We start from the raw sequence: 25,208 nt of genomic DNA on the forward strand, positions 1-25,208 counted from the left end.
CGGGACAAATTTTCTCCCGAAAATCTCCCGAAATTCAGGCGGACTCAGGTCCTCCACAATATAAAAAAGCGTACCTGCCCAATGACGTTATAACTGTAGAATGATGGAGGGCGAGTTCTTGGTTTCTTATGTGGGTTTATTGTTAGGCAGTTTCATTAACGTCCTCCCAGCGCGGCAACAACACACAACAACAGCGGTCACTTTTTTGTATACCATAAAGCAGTTCGTCTGCCGTAAACAGCAATGTTGCGACACTCTTAAACAGGACAATACTGCCATCTAGTGCATTTGATGAAAGCACTTTTGTGCGTGCCACACAGCAATGCATCAGAGAGGGTGTTAAGCATGGTTCGAAAAATAGTGACAGAGAATAGAACGAGGATAGACAATTCAACCCTTAAGTCAACAATGAGTAGATGAGTGTTATGTGTATATGTGTAAATAAATGAACACTGAAATTCAAGTATTTATTTATATATATATATAATAAAATATATATATATATATATATACATATATCTAGAATTCACTGAACGTCAAGTATTTCTTATATATATATATATACATATATATATATATATGAAATACTTGACTTGGTGAATTCTAGCTGTAAATATACACCTCCCCTTTTAGCCACGCCCCCGTCCCACCGCGACCACGCCCACCCCCACCTCCCGAAATCGGGAGGCCTCAAGGTTGGCAAGTATGTGTATATATGACAATAAAGGACGTGCTCAACCCTGTCTACCAGGCTCCCGAGAGATCTGTCGGCACCAGGAGAACCTGCCCCACACAGAGACACTCACATTTACATACGTTTTGGATGATACCACAAATTTGTGTATGATCTGATACCAAGTAGTTACAGGGTCATACATTGGTCATATTCAAAGTTATATTGTGTCCAGGGGCGTATTTCCTGAGTTTATAAACAATAATAAAAGACAAAAGATTTTGTAATAGTAAAATATATCGATGTTATCATTGTCGTATCCACTATATACGGCTCTTGTACTTTGTATCATTAATCGATATTTGTATTGATCCACCAATTTGTTTACATTCAGGAGAGATAGCTCGTGTATCCTCCTAAAGCAGGGGTGTCAAACTCATTTTAGCTCAGGGGCCGCATGGAGGAAAATCTGTGCACACGCGGGCCGTACTATTAAAATCATGGCATTAAAACTAAAAAATAAAGACAACTTCAGATTGTTTTCTTTGTCTTACTTTGGCCAAAAATAGAACAAACACATTCTGAAAATATTACAATAAAAATATCGAAAAAAATAGCGGCAGCGGTAAAGTTTAGATCCATGAAGGAAAGAAGAAAGTGAATAAATGTTTATAACCGAATACATTTATATATGCATAAAAGTTAGTTTTCTTTTGTATTTTATTTTTTTTTAAATGAATTAAGTAACGTTTATGACAACCTTTTTCCAAAACACAATATAGAATGTGAGATATAACAGGATAATGCATACCGGTACATTTATCATTTGTTTTCAAAAAAGTGGCACCCCAAAGATTTACTGTGGGACCCCATTTTTATGACTGAAGTATTCTTGATTGCTTCTGTAGCCGAGGATCGGACCGCCAAGTGCCCTGCCTTCGGCTGCCGCCCAGCTCACAATGCACCCGACCTCTATGGCCCCTCCCATGAGTGGTGAGCCCATTGGAGGGGGGACCCACGTTGCCTCTTCGGGCTGTGCCCGGCCGGGCCCCATGGGGACAGGCCCGGCCACCAGGCGCTCGCCATCGTGCCCCAACTCCGGGCCTGGCTCCAGAGGGGGGCCCCGGTGACCCGCGTCCGGGCGAGGGAAATCTGAATCCTTGTTGTTTCATTCCCATAGAAGTCTTCGAGCTGCTCTTTGTCTGATCCCTCACCTAGGACCTGTTTGTCTTGGGAGACCCTACCAGGGGGCATAAAGGCCCCCGGACAACATAGCTCCTAGGATCATTGGGACACGCAAACTCCTCTACCACGGTAAGGTGGCAGCTCAGAGAGGAATCAGCACCTCCAAGTCCATGGTTCTCGCCCGGAAAAGGGTGGAGTGCTATCTCCGGGTTGGGGAGAAGACCCTGCCCCAAGTGGAGGAGTTCAAGTACCTCGGAGTCTTGTTCACGAGTGAGGGAAAAGTGGATCGTGAGATCGACAGGCGGATCGGTGCGGCATCTTCAGTAATGCGGACGCTGTATCGATCCGTTGTGGTGAAGAAGGAGCTGAGCCGGAAGGCAAAGCTCTCAATTTACCGGTCGATCTACGTTCCCATCCTTACCTATGACCATGAGCTTTGGGTTATGACCGAAAGGACAAGATCATGGGTACAGGCGGCCGAAAAGAGTTTCCTCCGCCGGGTGGCGGGGCTCTCCCTTAGAGATAGGGTGAGAAGCTCTGCCATCCGGGGGGAGCTCAAAGTAAAGCCGCTGCTCCTCCACATCGAGAGGAGCCAGATGAGGTGGTTCGGGCATCTGGTCAGGATGCCATCGAACGCCTCCCTCGGGAGGTGTTTAGGGCACGTCCAACCGGCAGGAGGCCACGGGGAAGACCCAGGACACATTGGGAAGACTATGTCTCCCGGCTGGTTTGGGAGCGCCTCGGGATCCCCCGGGAGGAGCTGGACGAGGTGGCTGGGGAGAGGAAAGTCTGGGCTTCCCTGCTTAGGCTGCTGCCCCCGCGACCCGACCTCGGATAAGCGGAAGAAGATGGATGGATGGATGGATGGATGGTATTCTTGATTGCAAAAACAAAGTAGATGCGGGAAATATCGCTCAAAGGGAGACATGAAACTGCTACAGGAAAATACCAAAAAAATAAAAAAAAGCCACCAAAATAGGAGCGCAAGACAAGAACTAAAACACTACACACAGGAAAACAGCAAAAAACTCCAAATAAGTCAGGGTGTGATGTGACAGGTGGTGACAGTACACCTACTTTGAGACAAGAGCTATAGTGATGCATGCTTAGTTATGGTTTAAAGTCACATCCAACAATTGCGACAACGACTTTTTATTGTCAACTGAGTTTCGTTTTTTAATGATTTCTGTTGGTGGATTATTTAAACGCAAAAAATGTGCTTTGGCTCAAAAAAGGTTAAAAAAACACTGGTCTACCATATATGGAGATATTCACTGACGTAACAAAGGCAAACTACGTCACTAACGCATCAAATTCATAACGGCTCGTTTGGAAAGTGGCAAAAGGGTTTATTCAAATCTCTGCCACGCCTTCATAGTTTGCGTCTGAGAAGCAAGCGTTTCCCAGAATGTGGCCAAAATCTAAAGTTTTTTTTTACAGTAGTATAAAAAAATATATACCGTATTTTTCGGAGTATAAGTCGCACCGGCCAAAAATGCATACCGTATTTTCCGCACTATAAGGCGGACCGGATTATAAGGCGCACCTTCAATGAATGGCCTATTTTAAAACTTTGTTCATATATAAGGCGCACCGCATTATAAGTCGCATAGAATAGACGCTACAGTAGAGGCTGGGGTTACGTTATGCATCCATTAGATGGAGCTGCGCTAAAGGGAATGTCAACAAAACAAATAGTGATTGTACTGACACTTCTACTTGCTGCTCTCTGTTCAACAACCGACTGTTCGGGTTTGTCCTCCAACTGTAGCCATCTCGCTTTGTTCCCTCGGAAACTCTGTTTGGTCTACTTTACTTGGCGCAGGTCATCATGTTGCTTCCTCCACTTCCGCACCGTTGATTCGTTAATGTTAAATTCTCTCCCTGCTGCTCTTTTCCCGTGTTCTACTGCGTGACTGATCGCCTTGAGTTTAAACTCTGCGTCGTAAGCGTGTCTCTTATTAGGAGCCATTTTTGGGTCTTTACATAAAGTTTAGGTCTCGCAACTACGGTAAGCAGCCGCCGACTTCATTTTCCGCCGTAGAAGAAGAAGCGGGCTTCTTCTTCTACGTAGTTGCGAGACCTGTTGTGGCTCAATATTGGTCCATATATAAGGCGCGCCGGATTATAAGGCACACTGTCAGCTTTTGAGGAAATTGGAGGTTTTTAGGTGCGCCTTATAGTGCGGAAAATACGGTAATAAAGAATGGAAAAAACATATATAAGTCGCACTGGAGTATAAGTCGCATTTTTTGGGGAAATGTATTTGATAAAACCCAACACCAAGAATCATACTTGCCAACCTTGAGACCTCCGATTTCGGGAGGTGGGGGGTGGAGGTAGGGGGGCGTGGTCGGGGTGGGGTGGGGGCGTGGTTGGGGGCGGGGCTAAGACGAGAGGAGTATATTTACAGCTAGAATTCACCAAGTCAAGTATTTCATATATATATATATATATATATATATATATATAAAAGAAATACTTGACTTTCAGTGAATTCTAGCTATATATATATATATTTTATTTTATATATATATATATAAGAAATACTTTAATTTCAGTGTTCATTTATTTACACATATACACACACATAACACTCATCTACTCATTGTTGAGTTAAGGGTTGAATTGTCCATCCTTGTTCTATTCTCTGTCACTATTTTTCTAACCATGCTGAACACCCTTTCGCAGGTACCCAGAAAGGTTTCGAGTACCACCAAAAAAACTGGATCTCTGAAGACAGTATAAAAATCTGTGTTGAAGGTGTACAAATAATGTTTGTATAATAAGCATGTTATTTTTTACAAATGAGGGTTAAGAGTTCAGTACTAAAAAAATAAGAAAAGAATGTGGCTTAAGTACAGTTTTTTAATTGAGCTGCTGCATTTTTTGGTTGGGTTGTTTATTTATTTTGAGTAACTTCTATACATTTCTAAAAGGGTAGGAATGTAATAGTGATCTATGTTTGTCTGTTGCCATCTCCTGGTGAATGTTGGCTATAGCGTACTGGGGTTACTTTTTGGTTGGCCAACGATTTACGTGGTGTTGCGCACCTGACGTCACTCAGGTCCGCATGGAGCTAGAGGGGGCGTGGCTTCCAGCTCCGCCTGAATTTCGGGAGATTTTCGGGAGAAAGTTTGTCCCGGGAGGTTTTCGGGAGAGGCGCTGAATTTCGGGAGTCTCCCGGAAAATCCGGGAGGGTTGGCAAGTATGCCAAGAATAGACATTTGAAAGGCAATTTAAAATAAATAAAGAATAGTGAACAACAGGCTGAATAAGTGTACGTTATATGAGGCATAAATAACCAACTGGTATGTTAACGTAACATATTATGGTAAGAGTCATTCAAATAACTATAACATATAGAACATGCTATACGTTTACCAAACAATCTGTCACTCCTAATCGCTAAATCCCATGAAATCTTATACGTCTAGTCTCTTACGTGAATGAGCTAAATAATATTTGATATTTTACGGTAATGTGTTAATAACTTCACACATAAGTCGCTCCTGAGTATAAGTCGCACCCCCGGCCAAACTATGAAAAAAAACGGCGATTTATAGTCCGAAAAATACGGTAATAATGAAATGCATAGACAATTGTACAATAATATCATGAGGTGAGTCCATTTATAATCATAAATGATACAAGCGGCCCTCTAAGGCAGTGGTTCTCAACCTTTTTTCAGTGATGTACCCTCTGTGAACATTTTTTTAATTCAAGTACCCCCTAATCAGAGCAAAGCATTTTTGGTTGAAAAAAAAGAGATAAAGAAGTAAAATACAGCACTATGTCATCAGTTTCTGATTTATTAAATTGTATAACAGAGCAAAATATTGCTCATTTGTAGTGGTCTTTCTTGAACTATTTGGAAAAAAAGATATAAAAATAACTAAAAACTTGTTGAAAAATAAACAAGTGATTCAATTATAAATAAAGATTTCTACACATAGAAGTAATCATCAACTTAAAGTGCCCTCTTTGGGGATTGTAATAGAGATCCATCTGGATTCATGAACTTAATTCTAAACATTTCTTCACAAAAAAAGAAATCTTTAACATCAATATTTATGGAACATGTCCACAAAAAATCTAGCTGTCAACAGTGAATATTGCATTTCTTTTCACAGTTCTTTTTGACAGACATTTTTAAAAAACCTCACGTACCCCTTGGTATACCTTCAAGTACCCCCAGGGGTACGCGTACCCCCATTTGAGAACCACTGCTCTAAGGATAGCCATAACTGAAATGTGGCCCTCAATGAAAACAAGTTCGACGCCCCTGATGTTATTCAAGGAACTTGGTCATGGGGGCCGAATGCGCGTTTTCATTTGATTGACACCTGTGTTTTAGGAGATCACTCACTGTCGATTGCTGCGCGGGCGCATGAGAGACGTGCTTCTGGACGATCGAGACGTTCTCCGCCTTTGTGGCCGCTTTGTTCTCCAGGACGTTCGACTTGACCACTTTCAGATCGCGGCCCTTGGTTGGGACGTAGCCGTCCTTGAGCGAGATGAGGATGGGACCCCCGTTTTTGCCGGCGAACCACCCCTCCGCCTCCAGGGCGGGGTCTGGGCCCGCCGTGTCTGGGTACAGGTCGTCCTGGAAGAGGTCCGACTGGGGAAGAGCACGCAGGACAAGAAGCGTAAGATGTACTAGTGAGTGAAAGTGCGTCACAAACTAATATATCCTTCCGATTGCAGTAAAAAAACAAGTATTGGATGATCAAATCTCTGAAATAATCTCTGATATAAGCAGTCGTGCAGCGTGTTTACTTGTGCAAAGATAGACAGACACTTAGCATCTAATTAGCACACGAGGTTGGTCTTTACTTGCATTTTACTCAAGTCTTATGCACTAGCAGCTACATAACAACTAAGCACACCATAGCACACAAGCTAGACATATGCAATAAGTGTCATTAATTGAACAAAATTGCAGTCTAAAACATCACATTAGTCAATAAGACAAGTATCAAATAAATATAGTTGCATATTACTTACACATACAGTCTCCAAGACAGAAGTATCCAGTAACAAAGGTGTCTGCATCATTCATGAGCTTAACTTAATGAATTATGACTAATTACGAATAAAAACTAAAGGACAGCATAAGTCTGTTTTTCATACAGTACCTACCATTGTTCTCCGACTAATATCACCTGATCAAGCCTTTTCTAACATTCCACACTACAAAATAATACATTTATGCTGATATCGTATCAGTTTAATGTCCGTATCGGCCATTACTCAAGGCTCCAATATCGGTATCATATTGAAAAAGTTGTATCAGACACACCTTCCTTTATCAGGCAATGTTTATAACGATAAAATACAATTGTTACGGTGGGGTTGCAGCTTACTGCGAGGTTTGTTCTCCCAGGATGCAAACGGATGACTCCGGACAGGACTTGCGGGTAGGAACATGATTTAATCGTAATTTAACACTCAAAGAGGTACAAAACAGAAAACAAACCGACGGAACAAGGTGCCGATCGCACCTGAAGCTAAGGCTACTACTTAGCACAGACTAGAGATCACTAGCAGGGGCTAAGAGACAAGCAAAACTTACGTAACAGTAGCGTGACGCAAACAAAGAAGCCAGGACGAGTGACCGGCAAAGGCAGGCTTATATAGTGTCTCCGATTGGAAACAGGTGAGCGTCCCGAACACATGAGGCAGGTGAAAATAATACGTAACCATGGTGACTAAACAAACTTAAGGGTGCACAACAACAGGAACTAACCGAAAACACAAAACATGATGCAGACCACGGATCATGACAACAATGTACAAGATATTTAATCAAGTTATATATATATATATATATATATATATATATATATATATATATACACACATACCGGTATATATACTGTAAATATATATTTATTTTTTATTTTATTATTTAATATTGTGAAAAATATGATACATATATGACTTGATTAGATGATATCAACGATGGCTTCTGATCAAATAAATGCCTGCTACTCTCTGCAGTTGAGCAAAAAACACCTAGCCACTTTATAAGGACAATTACCTTGCGCGGGACTGTCATGATGATTGGTTCGCATTTTCTCTCTTGTAATTTATAAAACCTGAAAAAACATGAACAAAATCTGAATTAAAGCATGGCTGTGCAGCTGAGATAGGCTCCAGCACCCCCCGTGAACCCAAAAGGGACAAGCGGTAGAAAATGGATGGATGGATGGTTTTTTTTCCAGCTATAATGTTCAGCGTTTATTAGGAGTACTTTAAAGGCCTACTGAAACCCACTACAGACCACGCAGTCTGATAGTTTATATATCAATGATGAAATCTTAACATTGCAACACATGCCAATACGGCTTACTAAAGTGCAATTTTAAATTTTGCGCGAAATATCCTGCTGAAAACGTCTCGGTATGATGACGCCCGCGAGTGGCGTCACAGATTGTAGAGGACATTTTGGGACAGCATGGTGGCCAGCTATTAAGTCGTCTGTTTTCATCGCAAAATTCCACAGTATTCTGGACATCTGTGTTGGTGAATCTTTTGCAATTTGTTCAATGAACAATGGAGACAGCATAGAAGAAAGCTGTAGGTGGGAAGCGGTGTATTGCGGCAGGTGTTGTGCCGGATAACGCACCCCCGCCGTAGAATGCACCCCTGACTGTTGTGCCGGATAACACAGCCGGTGTTTCATTGTTTACATTCCCGAAAGATGACAGTCAAGCTTTACCATTGGCCTGTGGAGAACTGGGACAACAAAGACTCTTACCAGGAGGACTTTGAGTTGGATACGCAGACGCGGTACCGTGAGTACTGTCGGAGGCAGATATTTACATATATCCGAATTTAAGTTGTACTTCTTCCATTTCTTTGTCATATTTGAAAACAGCTCGTCTTTTCCATTTATTCTCTTGATGCTCTGTCAGCAAGCATACTATGTGTGATAACCTTGAGTTCTTTGGAATGTATTATGGCTAGGGAGACGTTGTGCTTTTGTTATGGCTAGTGAGGGGGAAGGAGAGAGAGGGTGATGGGATCGGGAAGACAGACCATTTTGGGTGTGCGGGATAGAAGGTTCTAGGGTTAGACTGGTCTCAATCTAAAATGTATGTTGTCAAAGCTTTGAGAATATATACAACAAAATACCTATTCTGTCTCTGGTGGTTTTTCAACTCAGCTTTAAGTGTCGGAAAGAACTTGGGAGCGAATTGTGACTTGAATTCCCTGGGAGGAACAACTGGTCCAAAACGCAACAGTACGCATGCAGCTGCGGCTTCCAAACATTTGATCGCTTGCCCATACGTGCGTGCCGCTATGTGCATGTCACGTACGTAACTTTGGGGACTTTAGGGAAATATATGTGCTGTATGAACTTTGGGGAGGTGAACGGTACTTTGGGCTGTGGGATTGAGTGTGTTGTGCAGGTGTTTGAGTTGTATTGGCGGGTTACATGGACGGGAGGGGGGAGGTGTTTGTTATGCGGGATTAATTTGTGGAATATTAAATATAGGCCTGGTTGTGTTGTGGCTAATAGAGTATATATATGTCTTGTGTTTATTTACTGTTTTAGTCATTCCCAGCTGAATATCAGGTCCCACCCGCCTCTCACAGCATCTTCCCTATCTGAATCGCTCCCCCTGCCCTCTAGTCCTTCACTCTCACTTCCCTCATCCACGAATCTTTCATCCTCGCTCAAATTAATGAGGAAATCATCGCTTTCTCGGTCCGAATCGCTCTCGCTGCTGGTGGCCATGATTGTAAACAATGTGCGGATGTGAGGAGCTCCACAACCTGTGACGTCACGCTACTCGTCTGCTACTTCCGGTACAGGCAAAACTTTTTTTATCAGCGACCAAAAGTTGCGAACTTTATCGTCAATGTTCTCTACTAAATAATTTCAGCAAAAATATGGCAATATCGTGAAATGATCAAGTATGACACAGAATGGACCTGCTATCCCCGTTTAAATAAGAAAATCGCATTTCAGTAGGCCTTTAACAACACTATTGCAGCCATACCTGGCAATTTCACATTTGTTGACATCAAGACCGCGTTTGGGCATGTACCCCATGCCCCTCTGGGGCTCCTTGGTGGAGAAGGTGCTGAGGTAGTGGACGTACGGCGCCTCGTCCGTGATCTCAAAGTAGCGAATGCTGCTGTCGCCCTGAGGAAGAGTAGGAAAGGACTGTCAGGAGAGGGAGAAACGCCTGTTGGGGAGGACTCAACACTCACCTTTCCGCACAGGTAGACTATATTGGTGTCTGGGTCAAAGAAAGGGAGCAGGACGCCGTTGCTGGAGTCCATTTCCTGTACGCAAATAGGCTCGTCCATGTTGTCCTGGTGAGAAAAAAAAACTACTTTTAGTTCAATTTCCTTCTGAACTACACTGCAAAAAGTCAGTGTTCAAAAACAAGAAAAAAATTAATAAATTAGGGGTATTTTATTTGAACTAAGCAAAATTATCTGCCAATAGAACAAGAACATTCGGCTTGTCAAGACTTTCCAAAACAAGTAAAATTAGCAGTGACGTGCGGTCACTAGAGGCAGGTGAGGCGGGGCCTCACCTGCCATCATGGAAAGAAAAAAAATGTAAAAAGAAAAAAAATCTATTAAATTATTATATGTATTCAGTGATTATACTATAAAGTTATTTTCCATTTAACTTCACCAGTTTTAGATTATTTTTATTCAAAATCGCTGAATTTTCACATTTGCCGTTCAAATACTGAGAAGAGACGGTGCGGTGAACAGCAGCCAGTCGAGGCACGTCACTGCGTGCCTCAACATGGATTGCGGACTCAGCTAACTGCTGGCCTGCTGTGCAGTGAGACCGTATTGCTATATGAATTATATTATACATTTCCATAGTTTAGTTAGCTGAGGTATATAATGTACAGTGTATTTTGTCAACAACTGTATGTGTGTAACGTATTTCTTGTGCTGAGCAATCATAAAACTGCTGCGAAGACGCACTGGCTGAGGCTCGCGTAATCCCGCCTCCTGGTGCCGGTTAATGCACCCCCCGCCGCAGAACGCACCCCCCGACGGAGCGCCACACCAACCAAAGCCCACACCCAAACCCTCCACGTGCAAGACCGAATCCACCCAAAAAAAGTCACTTAACAAGAAGCCAAAAAGTGCAAAAACAACAATGCTCGCGCCGGAGGAGCGTGAACGACTGCAGGGACACAACATTAGGTACACCTGCAGACTGCAGCACGGATTTCATATTTCATTCATTCACAACTCCTCCAACACGAACACCACTGTTCCCGCACTTATAAGTAAAGGTAAGACCATAATAACGTTTTTTTGATTAAATGTGCTTTTTTGTGTGCTACAGTTTGTATGTGTAAAGTTAAAGTTAAGTTAAAGTACAAATGATTGTCACACACACACACTAGGTGTGGTGAAATTTGTCCTCTGCATTTGACCCATCCCCTTGATCACCCCCTGGGAGGTGAGGGGAGCAGTGGGCAGCAGCGGCGCCGTGCCCGGGAATAATTTTTGGTGATTTAACCCCCAATTCCAACCCTTGATGCTGAGTGCCAAGCAGGGAAGAATGCTGGTATGAGCTTTTAAACATAACCCGTTAACTGCTGCCAATCAAATGGTGAATAAGATACTCTTTAGGGTTCATATGTTTGTAAATCTGACTGTGATGAAGTCAGTACCGCACGTCACTGAAAATTAGCTACCGTCAATGAACCCAAAAATACCTTAAAATTAGAATATTCTCACTAATAACAAGTGCACTTTTCTTGATAGAAATTTTTTTTAGACCTTTTTGCTCAATATGTTGAAAAATATTCTTAAATGAAGTAAATGCCAGTGCCATTATCTTGACATAATGATATGCGCTCGGCATCATGATTTTTTTTTTCATGCTTGAAGTAAGAAATTATTACTTTGAAAAAGCAGTTTTATGACACATCTTTGCATCAGTTGATATTCTAGTTTCAAGCATGTTTTACTCAATATAGGTCATAAAATCTCAGCTACACGCTGTAATATCTTACTGAGATCATTTAGGACCAAAACCCTTAAAACAAGTAAAACACTCTACAACAGTGGTTCTCAACCTTTTTTCAGTGATGTACCCCCTGTGAACATTTTTTTTAATTCAAGTACCCCCTAATCAGAGCAAAGCATTTTTGGTTGAAAAAAAGAGATAAAGAAGTAAAATACAGCACTATGTCATCAGTTTCTGATTTATTAAATTGTATAACAGTGCAAAATATTGCTAATTTGTAGTGGTCTTTCTTGAACTATTTGGAAAAAAAGATAAAAATAACTAAAAACTTGTTGAAAAATAAACAAGTGATTCAATTATAAATAAAGATTTCTACACAGAAGTAATCATCAACTTAAAGTGCCCTCTTTGGGGATTGTAATAGAGATCCCTCTGGATTGATGAACTTAACTCTTAACATTTCTTCAAAAAAAAGAAAACTTTAACATCAATATTTATGGAACATGTCCACAAAAAACCTAGCTGTCAACACTGAATATTGCATTGTTGCATTGTAATGAATGGAATAGCTTACTTGATTTGATGTTCAGTTTATGAACTTACATTCATATTTTTTTGAAGTATTATTCAATAAATATATTTATAAAGGATTTTTGAATTGTTGCTATTTTTAGAATATTTAAAAAAAATCTCACGTACCCCTTGCCATACCTTCAAGTACCCCCAGGGGTACGCGTACCCCCATTTGAGAACCCCTGCTCTACAACATAAAATCTGCTTAGTCAGAAGAATTACCTTATCAGACAAAAAATAAGCAAATATCACCCTTATTTGAGATATTTAATCTTACTTAGTGTGGGTTCACAGTGTGGCGCATATTTGTAACAGTGTTAAAGTTGTTTATACGACCACCCTCAGTGTGACCTGTATGGCTGTTGATCAAGTATGCCTCGCAGTCACTTGTGTGTATGTGTAAAAACCGCATATATTATGTAACTGGGTCGGCACACTGTTCGAATGTAAGATAAGCGAACGTGACGACAGGTTATAGAGGACGCTAAAGACAGTGTCTTTAAAGCATGCCCCCAATATTGTTGTCCGGGTGGAAATCGGGAGAAATTCGGGAGAATGGTTGCTCTAGGAGATTTTCGGGAGGGGCACTGAAATTCGGGAGTCTCCCGGGAAAATCGGGAAGGTTGGCAAGTATGCTTAAAAGAAGATTAGTGGATCAGCTTTGCGTGCGCTATCAAGTTTGCATGTGTTTTGATACACGCAAACCTTGAGTAGATCCCCTGCAGCAGTGCTCGCAATTTTTTACCTTACGCACGCTATTTAGAACTTATTTGGATCAGAGCAGATCAGGCCCAAAATGCATTTAGCATCCTTCTGTTTGCAGAGCGTACTGTTGGGGTAATGGTAATGTGTTATGTTAATCATAGCAGACTCTAAGTTGCACTACAGCACCCCCAAGTGGACACGTGTGTCTGTTGTAAATGACACAATTTGTCCTGGCCAGGGGACTCTTTTCCCAGACTTAGTTATTATCAAGGTTGGCTAAAAGTTTTTGGGGGAGAAAATGACATACAGCTTTCCATAGCGCAAGCTGGCGCTCGCTCATGCGGCTGAATCCAGTGGTGAAAATCTTTCCGTCTGCTAAAAAGATTGCTCTCATTGGCCGGGCTCCCTCGTGGGCTTTGTCCTTCTCCTAAAAACAGAAAGGCACTCGTCAGACCGGGCGGGCGTCCACGTCCGCCGCCTCAATGCCACCACGGCTCAGAGGCAGACATTTTTCCACACAGCCCCCCCCCTCTCCGCCGCACTCACCACGACGATCTTCTTTTTACGGGGGTCGATGACGCGGACCTTTTTGTCCTTGCAGGCGGTGCAGAGGAGGCTGCCGTTGCGGCTCCAGCTGACACTAAAGATAACGTCGGGATGCATGTCTTCCAGGTTGATCATGGCCTCGCCCGAGCCCACATTCCAGATGATGATCTGGTTGTCGCACCCTAAAGTGGACACATTAAAACATGGCGTGTTGTGTTTATTTCGGGCTCACAAAGGGAGCGAGTGAGACAAGTGGACAGATTTAGAGCTCAGCTGCGCGAAAACGAACGGACGCGCGGCACGCGGCACACCAAAGCCAAGGGAAATGTTTGACTTGGAGAGTACCTGCACTGAGCAGAACGTTGCGCGCTGTTGGATGCCAAGACACAATGCCCACCCTCTTGGAGTGGCCCTCCAAGACCACCACCGCCTCTGAGAGGGAAGACTCCAGACCCTTGTCAGGGATCTGCCAAACCTGGTCCAGAAGAAACAGAACATGTGTGTCCATTAACTGGTCTTAAACTACCTCAAACATTGCAACAATCTAATATTCAAAAACCGAATATATATTCACTGTAAACGTTTATTTTACAGTAGTGACCAGGTGCAGGGTCGCCGAAAAGGGGGGGTAAAGGAGACGGATTCTAGGGGCCCATGATGGAGGTGGGCCCAGAGAGGCCCCTAATGATGATGAAATTATAATACAGAAAAATAATGACACTAATTTATTAACTAACATATAATCACATATGTTTTATTTTCCATGTCCTGGTAACAATACCTTTATTTGTTTTGGAAGCATCAACCCCTTCAGGGCCCTATTTACGTAAAATGGTTCAGTCCGACTGGATCAGCTGCAAGTAGCGCACCGGCGATTTGTCACAGACAGCGCCACAGCGGGCAAAGCAGAGGAGACAGCAGTATGCCTCAAAAATCAGGCAGCCAAAAAAGAAAGGAAAAGAAAATAAGAGAGGAGAAGGAGTTGAAGGGTCGACAATATGTCACCCAATATTTCCAAAAAAAAAAGGTGGGTTTGTTAGTTGTGGTGGAAAGTTATGCATATTAACTTTGTCCCTGTCTGTGGTAATAAGCTCGCTCAAGAAAACTCTGGATTTTTACATTTTACTGCTATATTAGTTAAATAATCAATCCAGTCTAAGGCTGCAGCTAACGATTATTTTTCTATCGATTAATCTATAGATTATTTTTTCGATTAATCGGTTAATCTATAGATTATTTTTTTCGATTAATCTATAGATTATTTTTCCTTTTACCGATTATTTTTTTTTATTTAAAATGAAGATGAAAAAATAAATGTAGGCCAGTTTTTTCAAAAGGCATGGCTTTTATTTACCAAAAAAAAAAAGTATGGCCACTCAGTCAACATTGACAACAACATGACAAAATATTCTGTAACAATGTAAACATTTAAAACTTTTAACATTTAACAAAATTAAAAGTAGCTTATTTGCTTTTTAATGTGCAAATATAAAAGTAAACATCCAGTGCAAATCTTAATATTCTGCAATAGTATAAGCATTTCAAAAGTAAAAGTATTGCTTATTTTGCTTTAAAATGTGCAAAAATAAAGATAAACATCCAATACAAAAAAGTGCAAAACGAAAATAATCTGTAACAATGTAAACATTTCAACAAAAGTAAAAGTATTGCTTATTTGCTAAAATGTGCAAAAATAAAAATAAACATCCAATACAAAAAAGTGCAAAACAAAATATTCTGTAACAGTGTAAACATTTCAACAAAAGTAAAAGTATTGCTTATTTTGCTTAATAACACAACAATGATAATATGATTAAAGTGAAAGTTAATTGTTGGTTTGTACATAGTATATGTAACCGTTAATGTTGTAAAAGGTATTTGCACAACTAATTAACGTTAGCGTTTGTGACACGTCTTGTGCCGTGGGGTTCTTTCAGGACCGACAGACTGAACGCCAGACGGCTTTGCCAGGTTTACAATCTTTTAATTTTACACAAAGTATTTTCTCTTCCAACTCTTTTCTCTTTCTTTCCTCGCTTTTCAGCTCCTCTTCCTCGCTCGCTCGTTGTCCCCTGTCTCTGTCTCTCCTCCTCTCTCGCTCCACGTCAGCTTCACTCTGACTCCTTCCAGTCTCTCTTCCCTTTCTCTCTGCTGCTCCCCTTTTCTTCAGCGAGAGGAGATTGGATGATCGTGCCCAGGTGCGCGGATCGCGCACCTGGGCACGATTGCGGCGTTGCTCCCAGCGCGCCCCACCTCGCCGCTCGCTCGCCGGCCCCGCCTCTCCACAGCGTTAAAGAGGAGCGCATCTTTGTAAACACTGAACAGGCACGCCAAACGCACCTCTCAGAGCGAAACGGTGCTTTAGTTTATGAATTTACAACGCAGATACAAATGACACATTCATGTTTTTGTGTAATGATGACAACGTATACTCACGCGGACGATTGACTAGTTGATGGTGATGGCAAGAACGCTGTCGGTTTTCTTTTCAAATGTTCGTTCATAGCCGTTGTGCTGCTATGATAGGCCATTTCCGCTCGACACAGTGTGCATACAACAACATTATTAGGCCGTTTATTGAAATACTCCCACACTTTTGATGACTTTTGGCGTGCTTTTCCCCCCTCGCTCGCACCGTCTGCTTTGCGATCCGCCATGACAGTAGTGTGACGTAAATATGCGACGCATCGACGCACAAAAATGGCGTCGACGTATTTACGTAACCGATGACGTCGACTACGTCGACGCGTCGTTTCAGCCTTAATCCAGTCAAACATTTATCAAGCTGTTCTTATTCAATAAGAGTTTATTTCCAATTTAAGAATTAGTGGTGCAGCAAATAAATGACTCAAAATGAATTCCATTGGATTCAGAGTGCTCAGTTCTTCCCCTGCTGTACATGTCAACTGTGATGCTGTTCTTCTTTAAAAAAATATGGTAATGATAGTCAAAAATACCATTAAAATGCATAATTGTATGTAAAATAGCATCAAAAAATGTTGCCGCTGTGTTGGGGGCCCTGTAAAGATTCTTTTCATGGGGCCCAAAATCCCTAGCGGCGCCCCTGACCAGGTGCATTGTCTGCCAAAGCAAATGTGAAGTGAATTATATTTATATAGCGCTCTTTCTCTCGAGACTCGAAGAGCTTTATCTTGTGAAACCCATTATCTACATTTTTAAACAACATGCAAACCAGTGTGGGTGACACTGGGAGCAAGGTGGGTAAAGTGTCTTGCCAAAGGTCACAACGGCATGCGACTAAAATGGGGGAAGCTGGAATCAAACTTGCAACCCTCAAGTTGCAAGGCCGGACACACTCTACCATCTGAGCCACGCCGCCCAAATGACCACTAAATGACCGCCTGGGTGTCTAATTAGCATTAACATTAGAGATTGTTGAACTATTACCTCCTTGGTATGTTGGTTTGAGATAGTTACACACACACACACACACACACACACACACACACACACACACACACACACACACACACACACACACACACACACACACATCTATACATATTATCAATCAATCAATGTTTACTTATTTTATTTTATTTTATTTATTTATTATATTATATACATACCGTATTTTTCGGACTATAAGTCGCAGTTTTTTTCATAGTTTGGCCGGGGGTGCGACTTATACTCAGGAGCGACTTATGTATCAAATTATTAACACATTACCGTAAAATATCAAATAACATTATTTATCTCATTCACGTAAGAGACTAGACGTATAAAATTTAATGGGATTTAGCGATTAGGAGTGACAGATTGTTTGGTAAACGTATAGCATGTTCTATATGTTATAGTTATTTGAATGACTCTTACCATAATATGCTACGTTAACATACCAGGCACGTTCTCAGTTGGTTATTTATGCCTCATATAACGTACACTTATTCAGCCTGTTGTTCACTATTCTTTATTTATTTTAAATTGCCTTTCAAATGTCTATTCTTGGTGTTGGCTTTTATCAAATAAATTTCCCCCCAAAAAATGCAACTTATACTCCAGAGCCACTTATATATGTTTTTTTCCTTCTTTATTATGCATTTTCGGCCGGAGCGACTTATACTACGAAAAATACGGTATATACACAAACACATATACATACCGTACATATATCAATCAATCAATGTTTATTTATATAGCCCTAAATCACAAGTGTCTCAAAGGGCTGCACAAGCCACAACGACATCCTCGGTACAAAACCCACATAAGGGCAAGGAAAAACTCACCCCAGTGGGACGTCGATGTGAATGACTATGAGAAACCTTGGAGAGGACCGCATATGTGGGTAACCCCCCCCTCTATATAAATAAAAATATATAAATACACATTCATATACAGTATATACATACACACATATATATGCATATGAATGTATATCTGTTTAAAGATATATATGTGTGTGTGTATATAGTGTATATACAAATATATATACACTTACACACACACACACAGTGTCTTCAAAGTGTGGAGTTTTTTTTACTAAAATAGGGACTATTGTCGAGGCTAGAACTTATTATTCATGTTAACATTGTTTCTTATGGGGAACTATGCTGTACTATACAAACTTTTCAGTTTGCGAACCATGCTGAAGAACCAATTAAGTTTGTAAATCGAGGTTCTACTGTAATTATAGTTGCATATTACTTACACATACAAAGCCTCTAAGGCAGAAGCACAATAAAAAGTATCCAGTAATAAACATGTCCACATCATTCAACTTACCTATTGTGACCACTAGGTGTTGCCAAAAAACAAGTACCAATCCACTTCAACTTAAAGACATCATAAGTCCATTCCAGAATACTAAATAGGTCAGTGTTTTTCATACCCACCATTGTGCTCTGATTAATTTCACCTAATTAAGCCTTTGCTAACATTCCACATGACAAAAATAATCAAAGTATGTACTACGATTTGTGATTAATATCGCCATCGGCCAATAGTCAAGGCGCCAATATCAGAGGTGAAAAAGTTGTCCTGGGACATCCCTATTAAAAACCATAACAATATCAATAGTTGGCTGCAGTGTATAAATTACATATTTATAATACAGCCTACACAAAAATAACTGCTTAAAGTCATGTGAATGCTGCAAGGTGAATGCTGGGCTTACCATAACGGTGCAGTCCTCTGAGCCGCTGGCGATGACGAGATCGTTGTGAGGACACCAGTCGATGTCCAGCACCGGACCCGTGTGACCACACACTGTAGGAAAGACCTTGTCTATGCGGCCAGTCTGTAACACACAGCAGGACAGACCAAAATAGTTATATTAAAGTTTAAAAAAAACAACCACCAAAAGCGCTTCGCATCAGCATGTTCTGTGGCAAATCAGCTCCGATACATTTATTGAAAGAAGCTGTCAATGATAACAGCAACCTGATATTTAAGGTCACTTTGTTTTGGGTTTGTAGTCTCAGAGCAGGCGTGGCATCTGTAAAGCTGATCGTCACAGTGGCGTTGAAAGACGTAGTGCTACTGAAGATTTTAGGGTGGACTTATTTCGAGTGAAACAAACATGGACCAATTAAAATACTTTTTGTGCACCTGATGCTCTCTCCACAAGAGTAAACAAACAGCGTCAAACACTATATGAGGGAATAGGGCAGGGGTGTCTAACTCATTTTAGCTCAGGGGCCGCTATTACACTATTATGTTGGATCCACTATGGACTGGACTCTCACAATATTATGTCAGACCCACTCGACATCCATTGCATTCGGTCTCCCCTGGGGGGGGGGGTTACCCACATATGCGGTCCTCTCCAAGGTTTCTCATAGTCCATACTTGCCAACCTTGAAACCTCCGATTTCGGGAGGTGGGGGGCGGGGGGCATGGTCAGGGGTGGGGCGGGGCGTGGTTAAGAGGGGAGGAGTATATTGACAGCTAGAATTCACCAAGTGAAGTCTTTCATACATATACATATATATATATATATATATATATATATATATATATATATATATATATATATATATATATATATATATATATCCTGAAAATATGCAAACAAAACTGTGTTTAGATAATTGATACTTCAAACTTGCATAAATAAATCTTTAGGAATATAACATAACTTGGCTTCTGAGAGCTTCAAAATGTAATGAATAAAATGCTAAAGTTGTTGATAAACAAGCAATTATTTTAATAATTAAATATGGTCATTTTAAATGAATTATTATGATAATTTAAAATTAATTATTTCAAATATGTTTATTTTAATGTATAATTCTATGGCTGGATGTAATAAGGAGTCAGAAAAAATACAAATAAAAATACAATTAATTTTGATGTTTTTAGCAAAATATAGTAAAAATGTATTTCGTTTTTTTTTTTTTAATTAGTAAATATATTTATTTTTAGGTAAGATAAACATAATAATACAATTTATCTCTAGTCTGGATGATTTAGTTCTTGTCACCCTGTTGTCCTCCCGTCCTGAAAAAAGGCTGTCCTCACTCAGGTCCGCATGGAGCTGGAGGGGGCGTGGCCTCCAGCTCCGGCTGAAAATCGGGAGATTTTTGGGAGAATATTTGTCCCGGGAGAGGTGCTGAATTTCGGGAGTCTCCCGGAAAATTCGGGAGGGTTGGCAAGTATGTCATAGTCATTCACATCGACGTCCCACTGGGGTGAGTTTTTCCTTGCCCTTATGTGTGCTTTGTACCGAGGATGTCGTTGTGGCTTGTGCAGCCCTATGAGACACTTGTGATTTAGGGCTATATAAATAAACATCGATTGATTGATTGATGGAGGAAAATCTGTGCACAAACGAGCCGGACTATTAAAATCATGGCATTAAAACAAAAAAATAAAGACAACTTCAGATTGTTTTCTTTGTGTTACTTTGGCCAAAAATAGAACAAACACATTCTGAAAATATTACAATAAAAACATAGAAAAAACAGCGGCAGCGGTAAAGTTTAGATCCATGAAGGAAAGAAGAAAGTGAATGAATATTTACAACTGAATACATTTACATATGCATAAAAATGTGTTTTCTTTTGTACTATTTTTTTATGAATTAAGTAACGTTTATGACTACCTTTTTCCAAAACACAATATAGAATGCGAGATATAACAGGATAATGCATACATTTATCATTTGTTTTCAATCAATCAATCAATGTTTATTTATATAGCCCTAAATCACAAGTGTCTCAAAGGGCTGCACAAGCCACAACGACATCCTTGGCTCAGAGCCCACATAAGGGCAAGGAAAAACTCACAACCCAGTGGGATGTCAATGTGAATGACTATGAAAAACCCTGGAGAGGACCGCAGATGTGGGTGACCCCCTCCCCCTCTTGGGGAGACCGGATGCAATGGACGTCGAGTGGGTCTAGCATAATATTGTGAAAGCCCAGTCCATAGTGGATCTAAATGGTTACAAAAAAGTGGGACCCTAAAGATTTACTGTGGGACCCTATTTTTATGACTTGATGGGGTCCCTGGTACCTTATTTAGAAAATTCCTAGCCCCAACACTGATGAGTATTAGTGCGTGCAAAACAGCAGCAGGCGGCTGTGGCCTGCGGGCCGGTTCTGATACTAATCAAATATCATCCCAGGGGCCACAAATAATTCATTTAAGGGCTGGATGTGGCCCGCGGGCCTTGACTTTGACACATAGGGAATAGGGTGATAAGTCGACTTTTTATGACTCGCCTTGTGTAAAGGAAGGACAAGGAAGGCTCCGCCCCCGCTGGCCTCGATGATGATGGCAACAAATTTGGGGTTGACGGCGCAGAAAGAGCTGTCCCATGTTACCCTGGAGACGCGGATGTCGTCGTAGCACTGGTCGTTCCTCACCGCCTGGCCGAAGACGTGCCGAAACTTGCTCTGTCGCACAACTCGCCGCAACATGTCTGCAGCGGAAACAGTCGGTGTGTTTATTATCTTTGTGAATGCAATGCAATGAAAACGTGATGCAAGCCATAGAAGACATTGTAATGAAATACAAGCATATTCTCCCAGTTAATACGAACCTCCATGATTTTGTTATTGACAAGAAAAATCACTGCGTAATATCAGTAGTAACTGTAAAAAACAAAATGCATTGTTTTTTCACTTTCCAGGCATGTTTTGCAAGATAATTGGACATGGCTCAATTTGGGAACCATTTAAAAACGTACGGCCCAGGTTTTATCCAGCCCACGGGATAAGTTTGCCAAGTATAAAAATTAACCTGAAATTTTTGAATGAAAGAAACAGCTGTTCTAAATGTGTCCACTGGATGTCGCAATTCTTTGTAGTTTATGGTACATACTAGAGATGCACGGTTTGCGGACACAACCGCGGAGTCCGCGGATTATCCGCGGATCGGGCGGTTGAAATTTAAAAAAATTTGATTTTATCCGCGGGTCGGGTCGGGCGGTTGAAAAAAAAAAAAATTTGATTTTAAATAGATTCAGGCGTGTGGCAGTTAAACCAATTCGGAAATATATATACATAGTTAAATGTTGTTACCCACATACGAAAAACGAGCAGGCACCTGCTGCATATGCCACAACAGAAGAAGAAAAAAAAAAAGAGATGGACACTTTTACGGAGCGGAGAAGGGACGCCTCGCCGGGGTCCGGGACCGAGGCCCCTTCCCCCGAGAGGGCCCCACCGGGAGCCGTAGCTGAGGTGATCCGCGAGAAGGGCCCGACGCACGTCCAGGGTCACCACCGCGCCCACCGCACCGACACCCCGCCTCGTCCGCCTTCGCCGCGGCCGGCGTCACGCGCAGCAGGTAAGCAGCTTACCTGCCCGCCACCCCCGTGGCCGGGGGCTCGTAACAGGGGTCACTCCGCGCGCTCCGCCCGCGCAGCTTACCTGCCCGCCACCCCTATTGACGGGGGCGCGTAACAGGGGTCACTCCGCGCGCAGTGCGCTCACGAAAGGGGTGGGGCTCACCCTGGTTGATATAGACAGCAGGACGGTGGCCATGGAAGTCGGAACCCGCTAAGGAGTGTGTAACAACCCACCTGCCGAATCAACTAGCCCTGAAAATGGATGGCGCTGGAGCGTCGGGCCCATACCCGGCCGTCGCCGGCAGCGAGAGCCGCGAGGGCTAGGCCGCGACGAGTAGGATGGCCGCCGCGGTGCGCGCTGAAGCCTCGGGCACGAGCGCGGGTGGAGCCGCCTCGGGCATCGCACCTCCACGCGCTTGGCGCGGCTCCCATATGATTGCGCACTGGTGTGCATCTGGGCCGTGACAGCGTGGCACGCATTGAATGTCTGTGCTGCATTGGATCAGTCTCCTTTCTTTAACAGGCAAAAGCTTTATAACCTCACTAATGCCTTGCATCGTCTATATTAGATGTATAACAACGGGCGGGTGGCGGATGGCGGGCGGGTGCGGGTTTGATTAAATGTTAGATCGGGTGGATGGCGGATGGTTGACGACTTTCTGATGCGGTTGCGGATGAAATAATTGCCTATCCGCGCATCTCTAGTACATACCATATGTACAAAATAAACCACATGATGTTAGTACATCAGTCGAGGAAAATGATCAAACTACATAAATAACATACTGCTATTTGATTTTGATATAATTTTTTTTATCTTGATGGATTGCAAATCAACACCAATGAGTGGACTGATGAACATTATCACATAACTTATTTAGAGAATATAAAGAACGACAAATAAAGATAGAATATTATTAACCGCAACATCATCATCGGCGGTCACTCGAATGAGTATGACGATCCTCCTGGTAGGGGTGTATCCCCTTATGGAGGATGCCTGTGCGTGACTTTGTTTAACGTGTGGAGACTGGTGCACAGACAGTCACCACACGATCCTTGACAGAATCGGGTCAGGGTCCAGTGGCATGGAATCCAAGACGACTAGGGACCCTTTTCTGCTGCAGCCTTCTCCCGCCATTGCGGTAGTTCTTAAATATACCGTCTTCCGCCTGTTCCGCCATGTACCGTATTTTTCGGACTATAAGTCGCAGTTTTTTTCATAGTTTGGCCGGGGGTGTGACTTATACTCAGGAGCGACTTATGTGCGAAATTATTAACACATTACCGTAAAATATCAAATAATATTATTTAGCTCATTCACGTAAGAGACTAGACGTATAAGATTTCATGGGATTTAGCGATTAGGAGTGACAGATTGTTTGGTAAACGTATAGCATGTTCTATATGTTATAGTTATTTGAATGACTCTTACCATAATATGTTACGTTAACATACCAGTTGGTTATTTATGCCTCATATAACGTACACTTATTTAGCCTGTTGTTCACTATTCTTTATTTATTTTAAATTGCCTTTCAAATGTCTATTCTTGGTGTTGGCTTTTATCAAATACATTTCCCCCAAAAATGCGACATATATGTTTTTTTCCTTCTTTATTATGCATTTTCGGCCAGTGCGACTTATACTCCGGAGTGACTTATACGCCGAAAAATACGGTAAGTGTAAAAAACCTCCAACAACATTTTGATTTGTACAATTTCAGAATGTGCTAGTTCTATTTTTAAACAAGAAAACAATCTGAAGTTGTCTTTATTTTTAAGTTATCGTGCCGTGATTTTACCAGTCCGGCCCACTTGGGAGTAGACTTTTCTCCATGTGGCCCCCCGGTCTAAAATGAGTTTGACACCCCCGATTTAAATGAACCCTGTTGTCAGTCCAACTTTGCAGGGACATTTAGGACTCCCTCTTGACTTAAACAAACCGCAGCTTTTCGTTTTTTGCAGGACAATGTCTGCCCAACAGATGTGCAGGCAACATCTGCACCTGGCTACAACAATAGCGGCTAGCTGGCGTTAGCATACATTAGCTACCACAATGCTAGGGAGCGTTTGTTAACTCATATCTTAACCGGTTGATTGAAGACAAGGGCGGTGTTATAATTTTGAAAATAAGACTCATAACCTATTTTATATTCTCCAAACCAGAATAATTATAAAGCTAAAAAAAAACTAAGTTGACTTATATTGTTTAAAATGTTATAAATACGACGTTTCATAGCCAGCGGTGAGCATTCCCAATTTCCCACCCGCCCGACTGGCAGCCGGTCCACCCGGGTGTTGGTGAAGCAGTGAACAGCCTTTATTCATTCATTTCACGGCGAACGCCGTTTTAACGATTTCCTCAACATTACTAAACAGGTAAGAATTGTTTCGGCGTATATTATATCATCTCCATATAAAAACAGTTTTTTGTATCCTCTTGTTCCGTAAAAAACCCTGTAAGTGATGGCTATCTGGCAAACTAGCCGCTTAGCCTACCTAGCTGCTGTTAGCCTACCTAGCTGCTAACTGTTAGCCGCTAGCTGCTAACTGTTAGCTGCTAGCTGCTAACTGTTAGCTGCTAATTGTTAGCCACTTGCTGCTAACTGTTAGCCGTTAGCTGCTAACTGTTAGCCACTAGGTGCTAACTGTTAGACACTAGCTGCTAACTGTTAGCCACTTGGTGCTAACTGTTAGCCACTAGCTGCTAACTGTTAGCCGCTAGCTGCTAACTGTTAGCCGCTAGTTGCTAATTGTTAGCCGCTAGCTGCTAACTGTTAGCCGCTAGCAGCGGTGGACCGC

The 25,208-nt window shown here is 41.9% G+C and overlaps 1 protein-coding gene and 1 long non-coding RNA gene across 5 annotated transcripts in view; one reads left to right on the top strand and one right to left on the bottom strand.

Annotated features, from left to right (window-relative positions):
• Positions 1-25,208, bottom strand: part of coro1cb (coronin, actin binding protein, 1Cb) — a 50,613-nt gene that overhangs the window by 17,385 nt on the left and 8,020 nt on the right. For 2 of the 3 annotated variants that reach the window (XM_061926740.2, XM_061926741.1), the window contains exons 2-10: positions 21,335-21,534; positions 18,784-18,906; positions 13,995-14,124; positions 13,650-13,831; positions 13,411-13,530; positions 10,085-10,189; positions 9,871-10,016; positions 7,902-7,959; positions 6,228-6,479 (exon numbers count right to left, since the gene is read on the bottom strand). In XM_061926740.2, coding sequence (XP_061782724.1) covers positions 6,228-6,479; positions 7,902-7,959; positions 9,871-10,016; positions 10,085-10,189; positions 13,411-13,530; positions 13,650-13,831; positions 13,995-14,124; positions 18,784-18,906; positions 21,335-21,534 — 1,316 coding nt within the window. Of the gene's footprint in view, positions 1-6,227; positions 6,480-7,901; positions 7,960-9,870; positions 10,017-10,084; positions 10,190-13,410; positions 13,531-13,649; positions 13,832-13,994; positions 14,125-18,783; positions 18,907-21,334; positions 21,535-21,654; positions 21,674-25,208 lie in introns of those variants that run through there. The other variant, XM_072912085.1, reaches the window with a different exon arrangement.
• LOC133574573 (uncharacterized) overlaps positions 24,626-25,208 on the top strand; it is a 73,083-nt gene continuing 72,500 nt past the window's right edge. For both annotated transcript variants that reach the window (XR_009811411.1, XR_009811410.1), the window contains exon 1: positions 24,626-24,785. This is a non-coding gene — a long non-coding RNA (uncharacterized lncRNA). The remainder of the gene's footprint in view (positions 24,786-25,208) is intronic.

The sequence above is a fragment of the Nerophis lumbriciformis genome, linkage group LG32 (genome assembly GCF_033978685.3).
Source record: "Nerophis lumbriciformis linkage group LG32, RoL_Nlum_v2.1, whole genome shotgun sequence".
NCBI lineage: Eukaryota > Metazoa > Chordata > Actinopteri > Syngnathiformes > Syngnathidae > Nerophis > Nerophis lumbriciformis.